The sequence below is a fragment of the Elgaria multicarinata genome, chromosome 7, assembly GCF_023053635.1.
Source record: "Elgaria multicarinata webbii isolate HBS135686 ecotype San Diego chromosome 7, rElgMul1.1.pri, whole genome shotgun sequence".
NCBI lineage: Eukaryota > Metazoa > Chordata > Lepidosauria > Squamata > Anguidae > Elgaria > Elgaria multicarinata.
In genome coordinates, this window is record NC_086177.1 from 4143694 (window position 1) to 4166059 (window position 22366).

A 22366-nucleotide genomic window follows, 5' to 3' on the forward strand; every position below is an offset into this window, starting at 1 on the left:
AATACACGCCCAGTAGTGCCTTTCTCTCAGCACCGAGCAACAGCAGCCAACCTGCATGTGTATGAGATCAGGCTATTAACGAAGGAGAAGGGTTTTCAAACTAGGCATGGCTTTAAATGAATCAAAGAACTAACCTCTGGCGAGAGACGTGACAGATAAAGAAGACTGAAGAACTGAGATCAAGTCCGCATTTGTTTTTAAGTGGGGTTTACTCCCAGGTAAGCAGGGCCGGTGCTACCATAGAGGCCACTCAGGCAGCTGCCTAGAGCACCAAGCTAAGAGCGCCAAGCCGGGCACAGCGCAGCACTCATGCGCATTGGCTGTGAGCCGGCCCGGCCTGAGGATTCAGCTGGGCCTGGGCGGGCAAGATGGTGCCCCGCACCCACCCAGCTGAAACGAAGCCAGGGATGTTGGGGTGGGGCAGCTCCACGTTCGGACTTCCGGAACGTGCCTGGAAGAGAGAGAGAGAATGTATGGGTGAATGGGGTGCATCATAGGGTCTTTGAGTGAATGCATGTGTTCATGCGTATTTGTTTGGAGTGAGTGATGCTGAGTGTGTGTGTGCGCACGTGTGTGAGTGGGGGGGGGGATGATTTGGAGGTGATATTCCTATTAAATAATGCATTTTAGACCCATAGACGTTCCTTTCTAATTTGTTTGCTGTAATTGGCATGACGTATTTCTTGCACTTTAAAATAAATTTAGCAGTTTCAAGTTTTGTGCTTCTTATTTTTTTCAGGAAACATGTGTTCTTAAAAATCAAAGTTGGCATTTTGTGTGTGTGTGTGTGAAAGTAGCTCACCTTGCCTAGGGCGCAAAATAGTCTGGCGCCGGCCCCGCAGGTAAGCCTACATGGACACGCGGAGAAGTTGCTTCACCACATTGTGGTGGGCGAGTAAGCACGGAGAAACCTTTGCCTTTATTCATTGGGGCAGGAGGATAACAAGAAGCCGGCGGCACTACACGAGGCGCCTCGCGCTACTCCTGCGCCGGCTGTAAAGAGCGGAGCGGGCGCTGCTGCCACCCCACCCTTGTTACCCGCTGCTGCTGCTGCTACTGCGCACGCGTGAACCGAGCCGTGAGAAAGCAGGACGGTTAAACCGGGCAACGCATGCGCACTCTCTCTCAAAGGGAGCAAAATGGCGGCGCCCGTGGACCTTGAGTTGAAAAAGGTAGCGGGGGAGGGCTGCGGTGGGAACGTAGGTTTGGGTTTCGCAGAGGGTGTCTGAGATGTTGGCATCCCGAAGCTGCTCCGTTCAGGAAGGGTCCGGCCCATTCGTATCGTTTCTCGAGGGGTCTTCTCGGAGCAGGACCTCTCGGGCTACCTAAATGCAGCCTGAGAATTTCTGTCTCGTGCCCCTCACCTATTTAAAAAGAAAAAGAAGCAGCAGCAGCAGCAGCAGCTCACTTTCGATGCATCGCTTAGGCTTGGTTCGAACATCGGAAGAGCTCCGCTTTGATGGCGCCATTTGTTCCAGCATCCCAATCTGGGCCCCTCCAGTGGTTTTGGACTTCAACTCCCATCAGCCCCAGCTGGCGCAGTCAGTGGTCGGGCATGCTGGGAGTTGTGGTCCAAAACATTTCGAGGGCGTGAGATTCGGGGAAGCAGTAGCATCCTGTTTCTCAGGATGGTGAATCAAGGACGCCTTCAGGAATCTCACAAACAAGGGCATGAAGGAAATAGACTTGCGCTGCTTTGCCCCCCAACAGCTGGTGTTTGGAGGCATGTCGGCTGTGAACCATTAAACTATCATGGCTAGTAGCCACTGATAGATCTAGCCTCCATGAATGTGTCTAATCCCATTTCAAGGCATTATTATTATTTATTTATATAGCACCATCAGTGTACATGATAGGCATCTAACATAGTGATCATCACCACTTGTTATGGCAGTAATTTTCATAATTAATTATATGTTTTGTGAGGAACTTCTTTGTCTATTCCAAATCTACTGCCCATCAATTTAATTGTATGACCCTAATTCTAGTATTGTGAGAGGAAAAAAAGATCTCTCTGCTTTCTCCCACAGCATGCATAATTTTATTCAAGAATCAAACAAATGTTGGGTTTAAGGGAAAACGAATTTGTTCATGTACCAATAATTATGGAAAATATATTACATTTCTATAACACCCAATAGTCACAGCTCTCTGGGTGGATCACAACAGTTAAAACCATAAAATACAACGTGATACAGTATAAAAGTTTTAAGCTACCTGAGGATATCTAGGATATCTGACAGACTGTCTCCTTCCATATGGCCTGATGGTGGTTGCACAAGACAGGGCCTTTTCTGTAGGAATGCTCCAACTTGAGTTTTAGAGAGGCAGTAAAAATTACACTGGTTTGGCCCTTGATAGATTTTAATGTTATTTTGGCTTGCTTTAAATAATGTTTTGTTTCTGTTTTAATTTTGTTGTGATTTCATTTTATTATTTGGAACATAGGAAGCTGATTTATATGACATGGTGAAGCTTGTTGTAGGTTGTTTAATCCAAAGTGGCCACTGACCAGAGATATGAGTCTAGCTTAGTGCTACATAAATCATTGTATCACTGTACTGTTGAGCTGAGGAAAACCTGGTTGGGTAGGTTACACTTATATGAAATCTCATTTGGCATTTTGTTACTTATTCAGATAGTTTGGAGCGATACTCTTTCAGTTCCTCACAGTCTTCCTGGAAAGTACTCATAATTACTCTGGAAAGTACTCAATGGATATACTCATGTAAAAGCTTAAAAATATATATGTAACTGCCTAGAGAGCTTCTGCTATTGGGCAGTATAGAAAAGTGATAAATAATAAACAAATAAAAGTAGAACCAGTGTGGTGTAGAGGTTTAGAGTGGTGGCTAGGACTGGGATGACCCAGATTCAAATCTCTACCCAATGATAAAGCTCACTGGTTGCTTTGGGCCTAGAGATGTGTTGGCCCAGGAAAAAAAATGGGAAAATTTCAGAAAACGCCAGGTTATTTTTGTTTTTTGCCTGCAAGGACTGTTCTGGATTATGGAATGTTTTCCTTTAAAATTTAAGAGAAGGTTTTTTATATTGTCATCCTGCCTTGACTTCCGCTAAAGTCTTGGACTGGGAGTCAGGAGATCTGGGTTCTCCACTCGGCCATGGAAAGCCACTGGGTGACTTTAGGGCCAGTCACAGGCTCTCAGCCCAACCTACCTCACAGGGTTGTTGTTGTGAGGATAAAATGGAGAGGAGGAGGATTATGTATGCTGCCTTGAGTTCGTTGGAGGAAAAAAGGCAGGATATAAATGCAATAAAATAATAAAATAAATGATTTCTAAAATGATATAATAAGAAGACTTTTATAGAAAGACTAGAGATGTAAAGTGTCTGGAAATAATGAAGCCATGGCAAAAATGTTTGTTTTAATCCTCTCTGTAAGATTCTCAGCCTAGTTATTTCCTCCATTCCTTATTAAAATTATTGTTCTAAAGTATCTTTTACTGATAGACATTTTGGGATGCTCCAAGTCCTGCTCAATTTCCCAAGATGTGGATAGAATCATCATATCATAATAAGGAAGAAAAGGTGCATTCTTAACAGTTTGAGGGTTTTTTCTATAGGTTCCTGTGTCTCGAGGCTTGTCCTGATTAGAGGATGTAGCAGTCAATTAATGTAGCTCCAATCTAAAACCTACATGTGAAAAAAAAACCTGATGCATGTTCTTTTTTCTTAAATTAACTTTGAGGCTTGGGTCTATAGAACTCACTGCCACAGTTTTCAATAAAGTTTTCAATTAGACGTCACTGCTAAGGAATGCTGCCTCAACTATAAAACCTTTGAGCTCCTGCCTCTGGAATAAGCCTCTCTACCTGAAAGAAACTCAGTTGCCTGGTTCCTGTGGTAGTGGTGATGATGTGTAGTGATTACAATATAATAGGAGGCAGTGGTTGAAATAACACGATAGCCTCCAGTCTGTATTGTAAATTACATTGCTGCCTTTATTATTTTGAAAAATATATGGTTATATTTTCCCAGTTTTTTGGTTAAATGCATATGCAATTATACTTTTTGCCTTTGTTCAATTGTTGTATTATATATTGTAATTGACTTCATTGTACAAATAAGGAATCTTATGGAATGTGTGTGTACCCATGATAATATAGAAAAATCTTTTATAGTCCTACTATTTATGCATTATACCTTCTGCATTGTTTACGTGATTGAGTGCCTCAGCACCCGTATTGGGAAGTGTAGTGATTGACACTACCCTTAGAGACAACCTTTCAAAATGAACAAAAAATAAGATGCTCATTATTGGAAATTATTTAGAAAAGTGAATAAAATGTCACTCTTAAAAAAGTAGTTAGACATTGCTTAAATGTTCTTAAATTAAATATGATTGCTTACCAGCCTAAACTTTCCCAGCTAAATAAAACCTCAGTAGCCTTTCTTTCAGATCAGATTTCCCTAAGCTCCACCCCACAAAGGGGAACAGGTTAAGGAATTTGTCTAAACTTCCTTACAAACAGGAATAGATGCTGTACACTAGTTTTCCTCTTCCTCCAGTTTTTCCTGCTTCTTCTGGCTTCCAGGATGATTCAGAATTTTCAGGGAGTACTTGCTGGAGTTTCCTGTTGTCAGTCATAAAATAGGAACCTAAAATAGGTTATGATTAATTTGGTTTGCTCATAAATTTATCATTTGGTATATTAAATTTTAAGGAATAGTTTATTCAGACAATAATTACAAAATTAACTCAGTTTACAAATATGATAACTTTCTAATGTTTTTTAAGAAAACCAAGTTATAATATATATAATAAAAAGTTAGGAATAAAAAGGCAGCTTAGAATTAGCTAATGGCAGGTCACCCAAGATTTATTTAGGATGCAATCCTACTCATATTTAGACAGAAAAAGTCCTACAGCTCCCACCATTCCATAGCCAGCATTTTCCAGAATATTGACTGGGAAATTCTGGGAGTTGTAGGGCCTTTTTCTGTCTAAACAAGCATTGGATTTTACCCTTAATGTTGTAATGCATTATTTCGGAGACTTAAAAAAGGGTGCCTGGTTGGTAGCTCCTTTAGACATTCTGAATATGTCCAGCCCTTCAGACACTTTTCGAAGGTGTCTGAGCACTGTAAATATCTCTCCTTTGATAAGAGGATTAAAAGTGGGTACTACAAATGAATTGAAACTGAATTTGAGTTCATTGACACTTTATACCATTCCTATGGTGATGTCAGTCGCTGATAATTGTACTAACTGTAGCTGAATTTGTGTTGTTGTTTTCCTTATCAGGCATTTACTGAACTTCAGGCCAAGGTAATTGATACCCAGCAAAAGGTAAAACTGGCAGATCTGCAAATAGATCAGCTGAACAGGACGAAAAAGCATGCGCATCTCACAGATGCGGAGATTATGACTTTGGCTGATGAAACACGAATGTATGAAGGTGTAGGAAGAATGTAAGTCATTATTTCTGGATATTAGTAATCTTGTTTGCATTCAGTTCTATAATTGGCTCATAAAGGTTGAAGTCCCACACAGAGTTAATGTGTACCATATGTATATTTGCTCAGGTTCCAATTTATTTTGAATGTCTAGTGAAGAGAGGGAACAACAGGTTGGTTTTATACAAGTCTGGCTAAATGTTCTCCTGTTGGCAGATTCTATTGGATATCTAGTGAAAATTCTAAGGAATTTAAGAATCTCCCCATCTAACACTCTCGTGCTGGAGGACCTTGCCCATTTTCTGCCAGACTCCCATGGGTTCTCAACAAGGAGGGAATTAACCCCCGGGCGGGAATTTTAGGGTTCCAGGGAGGGAATTGGGACCACTGTTCAGCAAAGTATGATGTCCTGTAGATTATGTCTTCCTACACATGTTATTAAAAACGTCCCAGAAAAGTGTCATGTCGTCTGCAAAAGCCAGGCCTTTGCTCTCTTTTCCCTCCCTCCCTCACAATCCTAGAAGTTTCAAACTTCCCATTTAAAGGGGCTACGCAAAGCATGGGAGCTGAGAATGTAAAAGGGGCCATGCTTTGTGTTGCCCCTTTAAATGGGATATTAAATGGGATAGGGAAAAAAAAGATTTTCAATATTATATGCATATTATTTGGAATGCACCTTTTGAGTTAGACTATCTTGTGAAGGGGGGAATTATATTCTGAACAATGGTGAAAGTGGGGAATGGAGCAAAAAAGATTGAGAACCACTCTAGCAGCTAGAGTGTAAAGTGTTTACTTTGTTAAGAGACTCATACGTATATATAGCCATTATAGCCTTTTAATACTGTGCTGCTTTTAATAATGTATTAGTTTTAAATGTTTTAATCAATTATATGTATTTTATGGCATTTGCATTTGTGTTGTACCCTGCCTGGATCCAGAGGGAGAGGCAGGTAACAAATAAATATTATTATTATTATTATTATTATTATTATTATTATTATTATTGGAAACAAAGAAAACCAGCCACAAGAAGCTGCTATATTTGTTTTCTGACTAATATACTACATTCAGAATTGCAGAGTTCATTATACTTACCGTGAAAGTGCATCTCAAAGTAACTGGATCAAAGACTTGATCTATATTAGCTATATTGTTTACGAGCTGGAAAACTTGCTGTCTGTATTCTGCTGTCCAGGTTTAAACATATTGTTTTTGCTGTAACAACTTTATTTTAATTGTTATCCTAATTTTATTTTGCCAAGTGGAATTTTTAACACATTGACTGTTGTTTCTCTTTGGAAGTGCATTTTGGCTGATTGCTAATACAATAGATTATGTTCCTTTCAAAAACAGAGGAAAAAAAACTCCTTTACAACCACATCCTTCTGGGTTATTTCCATTGTATTGTTTATACATAATTTTTTGTTAAGACTAGTTGTCCTATTTGTTAGTTTTTTCTGAAGAATGTATGCCATTTTATCTACAGTTCAGGATCTTGTCATAAAATATGTTTTTTTAAAAAATAATAATAATTAAAAAGATGTTGTTTGTTTAAAATAATTCTCCTAACAGTCTCTGATAGTAGTGTTTTGATGTTTCCCAAGCGTTGCAAGCTATACCATTAACCAAATGCAAATTGCTGAAATTTTTAACTAAAACTGCCTACTCTTAACTATATGTGAGTAGTTCCATAAAATTAATATGTAAAAAGTGTATTTTTAAAAAAATGATATGTGTAGAAATGTTCAGATTCTCTACCTGGAATTTTGCATTTTGCACAATCCTTCAGATGGATCTAGGTGTAAATTTCCAACCGGAATCCAAACACATGGCTTGGAATCCATTTCCCAGGATTTGAGAAATCATTGTTAGCCAACAACCTCAGTATAGGCAGAGCCATCTTGGATCAAAGGTGTCACTGCTGACATAGCTGCCTCTCCAGGACAAATGTGTAAGCATTCCACTCCATCTCTTCTACTGGCACTGCCTTGGTCTTTGACCCTGGTGGTGTGACTTCAGATTTGGGTTCTCCTTTGGATCATTTGCCATGATTAGACTACTTCATTAGATTTCCATTTTTGGTCTCCATCTGTCTTGGTCCAACAAAGACATTTGGAGTGCTTGCTAGTAAACCTGATATCCTTGGCCCGATGTGTTTTTGTAGAATGTGACAAACTTTAGTGTGTCAAAGTGAATCTTGCAGTATTTTCAAATAAATGCCTCCCCCGTTGCTTCTGAAGCTTGGTATGCTGATTTTTACTTGTGGTAAGGAAATAAATGAGGAAGCACTTGAACACATTGATAATGGGTCTAGTGTTGTTGTTAAATGGATACCCTGACTTTTAACAAAAAGTATGCAAGGCAATGATTATGGCTTCCCTTGTTCAGATTCACCATGACAGAATCTTGTTGAGGGACAGGTGGGCTGGTTCTGTCCTATCAAGTATAGCTTCTAAGGCCAGGATGTCCCTTGGAGGAAACCTTGGGAAGTTTCTTATTTGTTGAGAGATAGAGCCAGGATGATCTTGGGAGATCCTCTGTAGAAGATATTGTGTGCCAAACTGGTCTTTTATTGGAGATCTCTCTGTTACCCAGTCTGTGTGTCATTATTATTATTTTATTTATTTATTTATTTATTTATTTATTTATTTATTTATATAGCACCATCAGTGTACATGGTGCTGTACAGATAACACAGTAAATAGCAAGACCCTGCTGCATAGGCTTACAATCTAATAAGTTGTAGTAAACAATAAAGAGGGAAGGAGAATGCAAACAGGCACAGGGAAGTGTAAACAGGCACCGGGTAGGGTGAAGCTAACAGTATAGAGTCAGAACAAACTCAGTATTTGAAGGCTATAGGGAAAAGAAAAGTTTTTAGCTGAGTTTTAAAAGCAGTGATTGAGTTTGTAGTTCTCAAGTGTTCTGGAAGAGCGTTCCAGGCGTAAGGGGCAGCAGAAGAAAAAGGACGAAGCCGAGTAAGGGAAGTGGAGGTCCTTGGGCAGGCAAGAAACATGGCATCAGAGGAGCGGAGAGCACGAGCGGGGTGATAGTTTGAGATGAGAGAGGAGAGATAGGCAGGAACTATACTGTGAAGAGCTTTGAAGGTCAGCAGGAGAAGTTTATATTGGATTCTGGAGTGAATTGGAAGCCAATGGAGAGATTTCAGAAGTGGAGTGACATGGTCAGAGCGGCGGGCCAAGAAGATGATCTTAGCGGCAGAGTGGTGGACAGAGACCAGCGGACTGATGTGAGATGAAGGAAGGCCAGAGAGAAGAAGGTTGCAGTAGTCCAACCGAGAGATAACCAGTGCGTGAACGAGAGTCTTGGCAGAAGAGACAGACAAAAATGGTTGAATCCTGGCAATATTATACAGGAAGAAACGACAGGATTTAGCTACTGCCTCGATGTGAGGAGTAAAGGAGAGCGAGGAGTCAAATATAAAGGCAAGACTACGAGCTTCCTTGACCGGAGTAAGCGTGACATCGTTGACAGTAAGAGAGAATGAGAGGTGAGGAGAAGGTTTAGGAGGAAAAACAAGCAATTCAGTCTTTGCCATGTTAAGTTTCAAACGACGATGAAGCAGCCAGGCTGAGATATCTGAAAGACATGCCGAGATACGATCGTGGACATCTGGAGAAAGTTCCGGAGATGAGAGATATAATTGTGTATCATTGGTGCCACGAAATCACATGTGCCACCTGCAAACCACTTTTGGTTTCCATAAATAACCTCCAATTGGAATTTGTGAGCCTGACATGTGAACTTGGACCAATGGGTTGTTTGGGGGTAAACAACCCAGTAGGTAACACATGTTTTGTTGACATGTGAATAGCCCCATTCTTTGGGCAGCAGGAACCATCCTGTGGAATCTAGGTTTGGTCCAGCTTCTTTTACAGCCTCAGAGCTTCCAGCACTGTTAGAAACACTTATAACAGCTGAACTGACATGTGGATCCACAACTCATTCACACACCCACATATATTTAGTAGCAGTAAATAAATATGATACTCACAGTTTAAGACAGGATTGGAATAGTGAATTGGAGTCTCCTATTTTGCCTAATCAATGGACTGTTGCCCTAGCACCAGTATCTGAAGCTTCTATGGACCTTAGGCTACGGCTTTTTCAGCAAAAAAATTGTTTCGGATTTATTGGATTCCACAACACCTTTTCAATAAGGGTCTGTCTAACTTGCAACTGTTGGAGATATAATGCATCTAATGCTTCTTGAACTCATATGTTTTGGCAATGCCCCTTAATCGCCCCTTTTTGGGAGGAAGTTATAATAAGGATAAACTTTGTGCTGAAACAATCTATAATATGGAAGAATGTGCATGTCCTAAATAATATACCTAAATAAAAGGAGGCGGTGGTTGGAAATACTACAACAAAAGCTGGGGTGAACACCCTCCGACCACAAAAAAGAAAAACAAATCCACAAAAACGGTTTAAATAAACGTATGTATATCTCTTGTTCTCAGTATATATATGTATATTAGTAGCGTGTAACATGTACATCAATAGTGCTCACAATAAAGTACATTGGAAACAATTATACAACATGTGATAGCGATATTCGTATAATAAAAACAATTTTACAGTGTGTAATAATTCAATAGCGTGTAACATGTACTATTGATGTGCATGTTACACGCTACTAATATACATATGTACACTGAGAACAAGAGATATTCATACATTTATTTAAACAGTTTTTCTAAATTACATACCAGCTTCTTGGAAGTTAACACATGGTCAGCACAGATAGATCTTCAGAGCCCTTATGACAACCCAAAGACTTCTGTTATCATGTTGGAAGAACAAATGCTCACCTCCCGTAAGGCAATGGATCAACTTTTGAATGGGTGTTATATAGGTGCTATTTGCGAGTGGATAAATACATGGATATTTGGTCTGCTTTTCTTGAAACCTATGTATAACCCCCCCCCCCCTTTTTAATGTATCGTACACATTATGGGAAAATGATGATATTCGTGACTTTTTCTTTTTCACAAAGTATTTGCTCTTCTGTTTTGTTGATATTCACAATAAAAAGGAAAAGAAAAAAAGGGGAGAGTTCCAGAAGATGGCTGTATCGTGGCTCCTTCCTGACACCCCCACAAACACATCCAGGAACCTCTCCCTCACATCCACCAGAGCCTAAAGGACCCTGCTGTAGTAGTGCTTGCGATTATAGTATTCATTACTCCATGTGGGGGAGGGGATGCGCACATGGGTAGAGTCTAGCCCCCACCCATGACTCTTGGGAAGTGCAGGGCACATGATCCACGCATCTTCTTCTTCTCGTCCCCCCATCCCCGGATGATGTCATCAAGATACAGCTCATTCAGAACCTTCACAGTCTCCCAGAAGATTTCACAGACGGTCGAATTGCTCACACCAAAGATGGTGGAAAGGGGCAGGTAGTCCATGTTGAGTGCCAGCTTGTACAGCATCAGTGCAAGCCCCCGGGAGACTGGAATCGCTGCCTGCATCATGGAGTTTTGTCTTGGCAGAATCAGGGTGATTTCGGCCACCAACTGATCAAACGTCATGCGGGACATGTGGAAGCTTCCTCTGAAGTGCTCAGTGTTCCAGTTGGATAAATTCTGCATCTCTGTCCACACAGCGTTGGTCCACGGAAGGACCCAGCAGTGGATCACAGGGTGTTGCTCCAGCAGGTCTGCAGCCATTGCCAGCGCAGGGATCCTGTTCTGGCCATCCACTGTCTTGCTCACTGTCACTATCCCTTCCATCACTGTGGGTGCGTCACGACTGCACAGCAAAGACAAGAAGTCCAGGAGCCATGCTACCATTGAGCCAGCAGCACCGGGCGAATGTGCGGCAGTGTCACCAAAAAGAAGAGTAACGAGCATAAGCCTCTTCCTCACAAGGAGGATGTCCTCCTCTCCTTCATCTGCATCATCATCCAGGACAACTAGAGGACGGCGCGGCTGTGATTGCTGGTGGCCAACAACAGTGTGGTGTAGTGGCTAAGAGTGTTGGACTGGGAGTCAGGAGATCCGGTTTCTTGTCCCCACTCAGCCATGGAAACCCACTGGGTGACTTTGGGCCAGTCACAGACTCTCAGCCCAACCTACCTCACAGGGTTGTTTTGAGGATAAAATGGAGAGGAGGAGGATTATGTATGCTGCATTGGGTTCCTTGGAGGAAAAAAGGCGGGATATAAATGCAAAAATAAATAAATAAATAAATAAATGGGCTTGCAGTAGTGTAGGTGGAGTGGATATGGGGCAGGTGTTGCTGCTCCAATGCGTTTGCTAAGGGGTTTGATTGGTTATTACAGGGAATGCTTGAAGATGTGCGTGGAGCCGTGGCTGCTGGTATGGCAGGATGTCGTGGCAATGCAGCTGCTTGTTCCTTCCCCCGCTCCGCCCAGACCCCATGCCCTGGGTGGTCGTGGCATGTGCAGACTTGTCTTGAGGAATACCAGATGAACTGCTTCTGAGGAGAGGCAGCTATGGGTGCCTGTCAGAAGACACTCATTTTGTGAGCATAATGAGGGCAGGATGGGAAGGCGGTCATCATCTGTTGCTAGACAGATTTTGGAATTGAGTTTTGGCGGCTGTAGCAAAGCGACCGGTACGGTTTTGGCCGCTCTTGCTGGACGGCTCTGTAGGCAGCCAAAATAGTCAACTCAATGTGGTGAAACAGAGCCCAACAGATGACAGTTGTGCAACTAGTCAACTCTGCAGAGCATTGGTTATCTCCATTGGTTATTTTAGGAAAATAATCAACCGTGGTGATGGTAGGGTTTGCCCGACATACAACACAATAACCAGCGGTTGACTATTCAACTAACGGTTGACTAATTAAACCACAATTGGTTATCATATGATCCATTGTTTCTCAATGTGTGTGTCTGGATATTCTGTCTCAGAATTTCTTCCCCTGCCCACATTTACTACCTGTCAATGAATGAAGAATGTGTCAAGTTTAGTTTTCCTGATTTGGAGGTAGAATTTAGGGGTTGTCAGTGCCTCCCCTTCCTTTGTGGCAAAAAGTTGATATTTATGGAGCATTGGTAATAATAATAATAATAATAATAATAATAATAATAATAATAATAATAATAATATAAATTTCTTACTCGCCTCTCCGATTGGATCGTGGCAGGGAACAACAGCAAGCACAAAATACATAAAATACTGATTCAAATCATAGTATACACTGTTAAAAAACATCCTGGTACAGAAACCCAGTGATTCCTCCTGCAACAGTTCAGGCAGTGATGCCGGGCCGCAGTGTCAGAGCGACACAGGGATAGTTTCCTTCTGCCACAGTTGGAATTCTAGGATTGATTTCCCTTCACTGAATACTTACAGTGAGGAAGCTTTTCATTTCAGTTTTGACATCGGAAGACAAGAAGTTTCATGGGCTTTGTGGATTATTTATACTTTGTGCTTTTTATACTGTATTTTGTAATTGTGCTTTTAACCTGTTGGTTGTTTTATTGTGGTTTTAATTTTTGTGAACTGCCCAGAGAGCTTCGGCTATTGGGTGGTATAAAAATGTAATAATAAATAAAAAATAAAATAAAAATAAATTATAAGTGTTCACTGTATTTTGATGAGATGTGCTCATTATCAGCATGCTCAAATAGTGTAAAGGGAAATATCTACACGTATTCAGGCAGGGTATTATGCATTTTATACTTTCATCATAGCTCAAAGTAAAATGTTGATGTCAGTTCACAAATAGCTTAAGCAACAAAACTAGACCTTGGTGTGTGAGTGTATCAGGCTACATAACAAGTCTTTCTAAAGAATATGAACTAACAGAATTAAAATGTACTGGCAAGATGCCAAGATCCTGGACTATCTTCTGAGCAACAGATACTGGTTGCTTACAGTATATACCAGTTCATCACCCCCTACTGTGCATTGCTGGCTTTCCTTGTATGAAGCCCAAAATAACTATTGTGAGAGAAATAGTATTATCCCTGTCAAGCTTCTTAAGATTAAGGAGGGAAGGTTGCCTGCATGTTACGTGTGTTGTTGTTGTTGCTATTGTTGTTGTTATTATATTGGTTAATGAGTAGGCGATAAGATGATTGACTTGAGTGAGACTTCTGTAAATCATCTTACGTTGTCTTTGAGGGATATAACAACTTTAATGATCCACAATCAAAGTAATGAAAATACTAAGTAGGGACATAAATCATTATTAAAGTTTATAATTCAAAAACATGATGAGCACTGTCCATTTCCCAACATACTGTATTTCAAAAATGCACATGCGTGTTTTCCTGTATTTGCTATTTTATTTCAGGACTAGCTCTCTTGCAACTTATGTTAAAAACTGGCACGCTCTTTTATTAGACCCTAACACAAGCACCTTGCTAGAGGTCAAAAGTCAAAGTGTTTAGTGTGCCCAAGTTCAGTCAATTCAGGTAATCCAAACAGTAGCCAAAGGCTGGATCTCGAAGTCCAACGTTGTAATCCAAAGCAGGGTCCTAAACCCGGGATTCAAGGCAGTCCAAGGGTCCAGGCAAAGATATGTCCAGATCGGCAATGTTGTACTCACAAATGCAGTTTCGTCTCCACTCTAGCCTTTATGCAGTGACAGAGTTACTAGAGATTTTCGATTGTCAATCTCATTCTGCTGGGGAACTTAGCCTGGAGATATGAATTCTGGTAGCCTGGAGATGTGCACTTCTTGAGTTGGTCACCTCTCCTCTGGCCTCCTCAATGCCATTCCCTAGGAGATAATATTGGGGTTGCCCCTTTTTCGGCTCAATCTGCCTTCTTGCTTTTCAAGGAATGGGGCCTTTCAAGCCTCTTTCCGATGGCTAGGCCTGTCGGTACTGGAGAAGGAGCAGGCTCCTCTCCCTCTTTGCAATCTCTGTGACGAATCCAGTTCATATCTCAGCTAGGCCTTACTTCAACTTCTTCACACTTGGAATCAGACTTTTCTTTTGAGACCGTGGCAGCAGGCCCAGGAATGACATTTTTTTTGCTTTTAATTGTGTAAGCTGCCCTGGGATTTTTAAAACTGAAAGATGACATCTAAGTATGTTAAGTAAACAGTGATTCCAGTTAGGAGATCTGGGAAAGATCTCCCTGCTTCCTGGCTCAGTGAATTGGGCCAGGTAGCATTTGGAACTACAAATCCCAGGATGCCTGGTGGCAGTGGAGTAACCTGGCTCAGTCTGCTGCAAGCACATGCAGGGATGCTCGTTTTCATTCTGAGCTGCAAAAGAACTTGTGGGGGAGACCAGCGTTCACTTTATGTGTTTACTAAGCATTACAAGGCAGCCCGATGAGGTTCGCCTGGCACCAACATTGTTATCTTTTCAGTGCCAGGTCAAGACTTTTCTCTCCTCCCAGGCATTTAACAGCATTTAACAATGCTAAGTTTGTTTGTTTTTAACGGACCCCAGAACTGTTGTTTTTAAATGGATACCGTTGTTTTTATACTGATGTTTTTATGTTTTTGATGGTTTTAAATTTTGTATACTTTTTAATGTTCACAGTTTTTAACTTTTGTAAACCGCCCAGAGAGCTTCGGCTATGGGGCGGTATATAAACGTAATAAATAAATAAAATTAATCTTATTTATTTAATTATTATTTTGATTTTGATTTATTTCATTTCTATACCGCCCAATAGCCAAAGCTCTCTGGGTGGTTCACAATTATTATTATTTTTTTAAAAAAATGTAGTGATGAACTTTAGTGACATTGCTAATTGATTGTATAATATCCTTGAAAAGCCAAACCTTCCCTACATTTGCTAATGCCATGCTATCTCAAATGCTATTTTAGAGATGTTCCACCATATATTTCTTTTTAAAAAGATTGATGTATGAACAATGGTATAAATCTACCATCTAGTTAAGTGTCTAGCAATGCAAAAATCCCCATTTGGAAGCTGTGTGGTTATTTCTGTTTACATAAGTAATATGATATGTTAGAGCTGTAGACCAGCCCCCACCTCCCTGTGCAAGCTAATGCAAATGTTAGGTGTAGTAACACATATGCTGTTCTCGAACCTTGGAGCAGGTAGGGCTCCTCCCCATCTGCTTTTTTAATAGATAGATAGATAGATAGATAGATAGTTATATTTACTGTATCTGCAAGAAATTCTGCAGGTGGGGTTTTCCCAATCACTGTATCTTCATGCCAAGAAAAACTTTATCTGTTACATATCCACATATATTTGGCTGTTATTGGAAGCAAAAGAGCAGAGGCAGTCAAAAAGGAATACCCTAGGGGCAGGTATGTGCTCTAGTGGTTTGCTCCCATATACATACGCCTACCACTTGGAGGCTTTTGAATTCACAGCGTGCTTCTGAACTCTTGTTATATTCATGTTGTAGGAACATTTTTGCAGATATATCTGTGCTATCCAGCTGATAATGTGTCCATATGCTTAGCAGGAATGCAACAATAACTCCACCTACAGCCAATATTAATAATCCATCAATATGGCTGCACAGCATAGTCACTTTTGAAAGTGCAATTCTCTCTGGTACCTGGTGGAGCAAACAGTGCTGTGTGCTGCTGCATTCATTAGTTTAGTCTAGCCACAGAGACACTGTGACCTGCTGCTCAGTGTTTCCCAATCACTGTGATGGGATACACTTTGATACGTTGTTGTTTTGTCTATAAATGAAAGAAACTTTTTTAGTACATAAGTGATGTGGGGTTGACAATTTTTCACTACTATATTTTTGCATTGTTCCATAAAATTAAACAGGAACATAACGAATAGATATAATATCAATCAAATTGGGCAATTTCAAAATTGTAATTAACTTTGATTTTCAGATTATTAACTCTATGAGTCATCAAATACACACTCTTTAAAAGAGGGCAAGACAGAGGCTGAGCAAGACATAGTGAACCAGAAAAGAGGAATGGTTGGGCAAGCCTACATTAGGACTGGGTTCAGACAACACTAATGGTCAAAGCAGTGACTGCCGCTCTATTCCAGCTGGCAGGATAGGTTTTTGGCCCCAGTGGCTGATGGGATACTAGTAGGAAGACTGAGGGGGAAGTGAGGGTGGGGGATGAGTGACTCAACTCAGCGTAGACTAATAGTCAACTCAATGCTGATCCTAATCCACACCATGGTTGATGATTATCATGTTTTGTGGGGAGTAGCCCCTTGATAAACAACCATTGAGTTGATTATCATGTTGTCTGAATGCAGTTTCTCTCTCTTTATTGTATATTTATATAGAGAGAGGGGGGGAGAAGAAATGGAGATTGTTTATGTTTAAAATACAAAGTATTTTACTAGGTGTGACCACATTACACCAGTTTTAAAATCTCTTCACTGGCTGCCAATTAATTTCTGAGCAAAGTATAAAGTGTTGGTTATCACCTTTAAAGCCCTACATGGTTTGGGTCCAGGCTACCTGTGGAATCACCTTCTCCCATACAATCCGCCCTACACACTCAGGTCCTCTGGGAAAAATCTACTTCAGCTAGCAAAAACTAGATTAACAACTGTTACCCAGAGGACCTTCTCTTCTGCTGCTCCCAGACTGTGGAATGGCCTGCCGAAGGAGACTCGTCAATTTAACAGTCTACTAGCATTCAAGAAAGCTATAATAGGCCATGAGCCAGGACCTCGAATTTAGGCCATTGGTACCACTTGGGGGGGGGTGGATTCTAATATGATTTTTTGCAGGGTATGGATGCCTAGAGATGGAAAATATGTGATAGCAAGTCATAACTCTTTGCCTTTTGTCTGATATTATTGGATTAGCAACTACAGGCGAAAAAAATGGTTTTCATATTTTTGATAAATAGCATAGAAATTCATCATAATATTTTGAAAAATAAATCTAATTCCACCATATTGATTAAATTCAATAGTATTTAAAATAATTATGATTATTAATTGTAATAATAACAATAATATAGTCCTTATAATAACAATAGAACTTTATTGTATTCCTTATATATTGATATAGATTATATGCATAATTATATGCATAATTATATGCATACATAGGCAATGTATGTTATGATTGAACATTAACACAATTTTATCATTCACATTCGTCATAATCATCTTCTTCTGAATAGGCGTCATCACTTTCTGTTTGATTTTCTGTTTGAAAATCAAACAGAAGCCTGTTTGATTTTCACAGCTGGGAAGTCTGCACATGTCAGTGCACTTGAGGTCATGTAGACAGCAGACACATGTTGGCAGTTGGCAGTTCCTAATGCAGTTGCAAGCTAGTAGATCTAACACAGCCTGCGGTCCTGGCTGCCCCTCCATCCAGTCCGCTACCAGTTGCTCTGCTCCATCTTGTTTTTCCAACTTCCACCCTCTCCTAATTGGGCTAGGTGTCTGTGGATCATTCAGAAGACATCTCTTGCTCAGGCATATGGCAACACATCTTAATCACCCACATGTTTATTTTAACAGTTTTTAATGCTTCATGTACGTATGTTCTGTGTTTTAGAGTTTTAAATTTTGTATACTTGTTTTTATCTCATTTTAGAATTTCTGTAAACCGCCCAGAGAGCTCTAGCTATGGGGGCGGCATATAAATGTAATAAATAAATAAATAGCGGCTTGATCATTTGCACGTTCGGCATGTTTCTTCAGACAGTCCCTGCAAGGTGGAAGTTGATGGCTGTCTATCTCACCCTTCTTTGCGCAAAATAGGTGATATCTCAAGTCATTCATGTGATGTACCGAAGATTTTGGTGCATACACTAAGCACGAGAATTGTTCCAATTTGTCCATTAGTTCTTCAGAGAGATCCCATTCATCTCTGAGCTGCGAAAATGTTTCCTGTGCATGTCTGTCGGCAGACAGGATTTTGAATGCACTTCCTTTTCCTTTTCCTGCAAATGCAGCAACAATGGGAGCAAAAATTGCTTTGGGGGTTTCTGCTGGCCATTTGTCACTGTATATATAAAGTCCTGACTTTTTTGGAGGGCTTTGTGTTTTCTGGATCTCCAGTCAGAAGTCCTAATAATTTAAGATAATCATTTAAGATTATTTAAGATTATAATTTAAGATAACACAGGCACTGTAAAAACACAGCCCTGGATATGGATTCCAACATTAGGGCAAGCTGTCTTTACATCTCTTTGCCACCATACCCTTAGCTGTTTGGCTAATGTTGTACTGAATACCCAGAAGCCTTATTCAGCCAGGATTAATATTCTAGCTTTACCCTGAATTAATGCTCTGGACTGAAATAAAGTCCGCAATTTTTAGCCTCATAGTGCAGGATTCAGTTTACTGTTTATTATGATTTTGCTTCATTATTTACAGCATCTAACTCTTAAATACTTAATAAACTGAATCAAAACTCTTTCTTTTTTCTTTTCTCACACTTATGCAGGTTTATCCTTCAGTCCAAAGGAGTTATTCACAACCAGCTCTTAGAAAAACAGAAGATAGCAGAAGAGAAAATTAAGGAATTGGAGGTAAGTTTGGGATAGCCATTTACTACATCTGCAGTTTTCATTTTTATACTGCATTTCATCCCAGCTGAGGGATGTTGAAGTAGAAGCCCTTTCACATAACTGAAATGTCTTTTCAGTGTAGTGTAGAAAGTAATAATGCATTTCCTACACATATTAATTGGAAATTTTCTGTGATGCCTAGATATTCAAAAGTACACAACAATATTATCTCATTTGAAAACTATTAAAATTAGAAATTATTGGTAGGTTCTTGTAATTCAGCTGGTGGAATAGAAACTGTAATTAATGGATAAGGAGAAGAATTTAACATAATTTATCTATGCTTAAAAACATGATCTTGTGAATTCATGCTTAAAACAACTTTAAACCATAGTTTGAAGTTGTCTTACAAATTCTGGCTTGTTTGGGAGCAATAGGTTAATTACCCTGCTTATTTAAAGGAAGGAGCGAGAAGTTGCATGGGCTTCCAAGCTGCTTGTGCATAATAGCATTATGTGCAAATATGGTCATTTTTTATGAAGAAGTTCAAAGACACAAAAAGTCCTGAATAAATGCAAAACCTTAATGTTTTTGGTTTTTTAGGGTTGTAGGGTGTTTTTTTCTTGTTTGTTTGACTCATGGCCTTTTTTCATTAGCGCTAAAAACTACACTGATTGATACAGATTTTGCTGAACCAAGATTGCCATTAATTTTGTGAACCGCCCAGAGAGCTCCGGCTATTGGGCGGTATAGAAATGTAATAAATAAATAAATAAAATAAATAAATTTTAAACCAATCTTTGGTAATAGCCAATCAGCAATATATGCATTACAAGTTATTGCTGGTATCTATTTAATTAACAAAAAAAAACCCTACTTGTTATGAGAGTTGCTTAGACTTCACTGCTACGGGACAAGTTTGTAATGTCTGCATTATCCTTGAGCTGCAATAGTTTGCCTGTAGATACTGGAATATTTCTTTGATTTATTGCATTCCTGAGTCGATTTACAAAAAATTATAAAACAGACATGATAAACAAATAAAGGCATACTAAAATAGTAAAAACAACCTTGAAGATCATAACAATTTACAGTCTAAAATATTATTGAACTAGACTAATTTTACTGCTCGTTTCTTTTGTTTTTCTCTTTTTTTATTGGACAAATTTGACTTACCTTTTAGGATTTTAGTTCTGTAAGTTAAGCAGTGGCTTTGTATTTTATTTTCCCATGCCTGTTGTTATATAGGTCTTACTGTAGGTGTGTTGACTGGATCAATGAACTGACTGATTTCAATTTAAAAAGCTAAATTGAAAAGATGTGTTTGACCCCCTCCCTAAATGCAAAGAGAATAGGCAGACATCCCAGCCACGAACAAGGAGACATGCCAAAAGCTTCCTTTTTGAGTAATTGCTGAAGGAGCCTTTCCACTCAGGATTTGGCAATCTCAGTCCCATCCAGATCAGTGAGAAGTGCCTCTTTGACAAAGATACTGGCATGGCAAATATGTTTGTGGTGTAAATATATATAAAAAGGAGCCTCATTGAAGGAGATCTTCTGGCAATTTCCTAGTCTTTGAACGTCTATTTTTAGCTATTTATTTTTAAAGGAAAGGAGGGAATAGATACCTTCAGGGACAACTGTGCTAATGATATGAACTAAGCTAACATTTTAATAACATTTGGGGCTGAATGTCAGGTCCAATGAAATGAAGACAAAGTCTGCTTGACTCGGCAGCTAAGGACAGCCTTGGCGGCCAGTGCAGGTCAGATGCCCTACAGGAAAAATGGCAGACATGTTAGAGCTATAATTGTTCCTCTTTCAAAAATGCATTTGGGAATAGCAGCTGTCATTTCTCTATGATGGTAGCCATAGTGACCTCATTGCTAGGACAGTTGGTATTGGAGTTCAGAGTCAGTACTTTGAACAAAGTTTCCATTCTTTTGTTATGTTGGTTTATGCTGGTTTTACAATTTTTGGAAGCATCACCATTTACTATGCTGTTAAATATAGGAGATTTCGCTAGCCACCTATATGGCAGCGCAGAGTGGAATGGTGGCTTGGATGGAGGAAACATGCAAGATGGTGTGTGTAACAATGCATTAGTATTGCATGCCAAAGTGTCCCATCATTGTTACAGTTTTCTGTAGAGTTTATTTAAGAAATGGCACTTCTTCAGACATTCGTAGTGTTCACTGCGCAAGAAGCATTTGCTTGATATCAAGGCTTTTCTTTGTACCTTATTGTTTGTTTAAACATTCTAACTTGCCTTTTGACTTCTATTGGGTTTCTTAGACAACTTGCAACAATAAAAATACATAAACAACAATAATTTCAGAGTTAAACCTTTAAGGATAGGGGGAAACATACTGATTGGGTTTAGACAACACAATAACCAATGGTGGTTTAAATAGTCGGTGGTTGGTTATATAAGCCACCATGGGTTATTGTGGAGGGAGTTTTTTTAACCAGTTGGTTATTTGGCTGAAATAACCACCGCAAATAGCCAACACTGTGCAGAGTTGGCTGTTTGAACCACCATTGGTTATCGTGTTGTGTGGCGGATACTGTTGGTTATTTCCTTGGTCACCATTGGTTATTTTGTCAGCCACAGAGTCACAAGGCAAAAGCAGTTAAAGCAGTGGCTGTCACTCTGGTCCAGCCAGCAGGGTAGATTTTCAGCAGTAATGGCTGATGGGATAATAGCAGGAGGACTGAGGGGGAGGGGAGAGAGAGTGGGGGGATGAGTGAGACAACTCAGCGTGGACCTAATAATCAACACAATGTTGACCCTAATCCACACCATGGTTGATAATTATCATGTTGTGTGGGGAGTACCCCCTAGATAAACAACCGTTGAGTTGATTATTACCCCACCATGGACTATTGCACTGTCTGAACACAGCCACTCTCTGCCAACTTAAAGGTCACTTAAAAAGCAGCAGCTAATTCTGATTCTAATTCAGTACTTCATGGTTTCTGCTAAGCTGCTTTTGTGGTATGAAATGGCACTTGTCTTTTTGAACTTTCAGAAAGCATGTGGACTCCAACAACAGTCTTGGATTTTCTTTTTAATTTTAATTGCAGTCTTGATCATCTTTGAGTGTAGACCTGGCCTGTTTTCTGTTTTGAAACATGAGGTAGTCTGTGAACATCTTTGCTGTAACAAAGCCAAATTTTGCTAGAAGTGGAAGTGATTGTAGTTTGTATGGATCATGTAAAGAGTGTTTAAAATAATAATTTGTAGGCTACGTAAGCCTTCAAAACCATTCTTCTGCAAGCTCTCTGGGCAGTGTTATTAGAGCTAGCCCACTGGGCATGTTAAAGCTTACTTCTGGGAAGAAGCAGGCTGGAAATGTATACTGGCATTGCTTGACAGGTTTTACCTGGTGGTACACCCTCATTTTTTGCCCCCTGAAATAGCCACCTCTTTTTTGCTATTACAGGGAAACCCAACTTTCCTATTTATATTTTTGAGACCTTTTGTGTGTGTTTTTGGTCATTTTAAATGACTTCCTGCTGGTGCTGCCGTTTGGAGCTATG

At 39.9% G+C, this 22366-nt stretch overlaps 1 protein-coding gene across 1 annotated transcript in view; it reads left to right on the forward strand.

The window, feature by feature from the left end:
* Positions 1-1093: 1093 nt before the first annotated feature.
* Positions 1094-22366, forward strand: part of PFDN1 (prefoldin subunit 1) — a 38837-nt gene continuing 17564 nt past the window's right edge. The window contains exons 1-3 of the mRNA XM_063129703.1: positions 1094-1172; positions 5267-5433; positions 18760-18844. Of these exons, the coding sequence (XP_062985773.1) occupies positions 1140-1172; positions 5267-5433; positions 18760-18844 (285 nt within the window). The 5' untranslated portion in view covers positions 1094-1139. The remainder of the gene's footprint in view (positions 1173-5266; positions 5434-18759; positions 18845-22366) is intronic.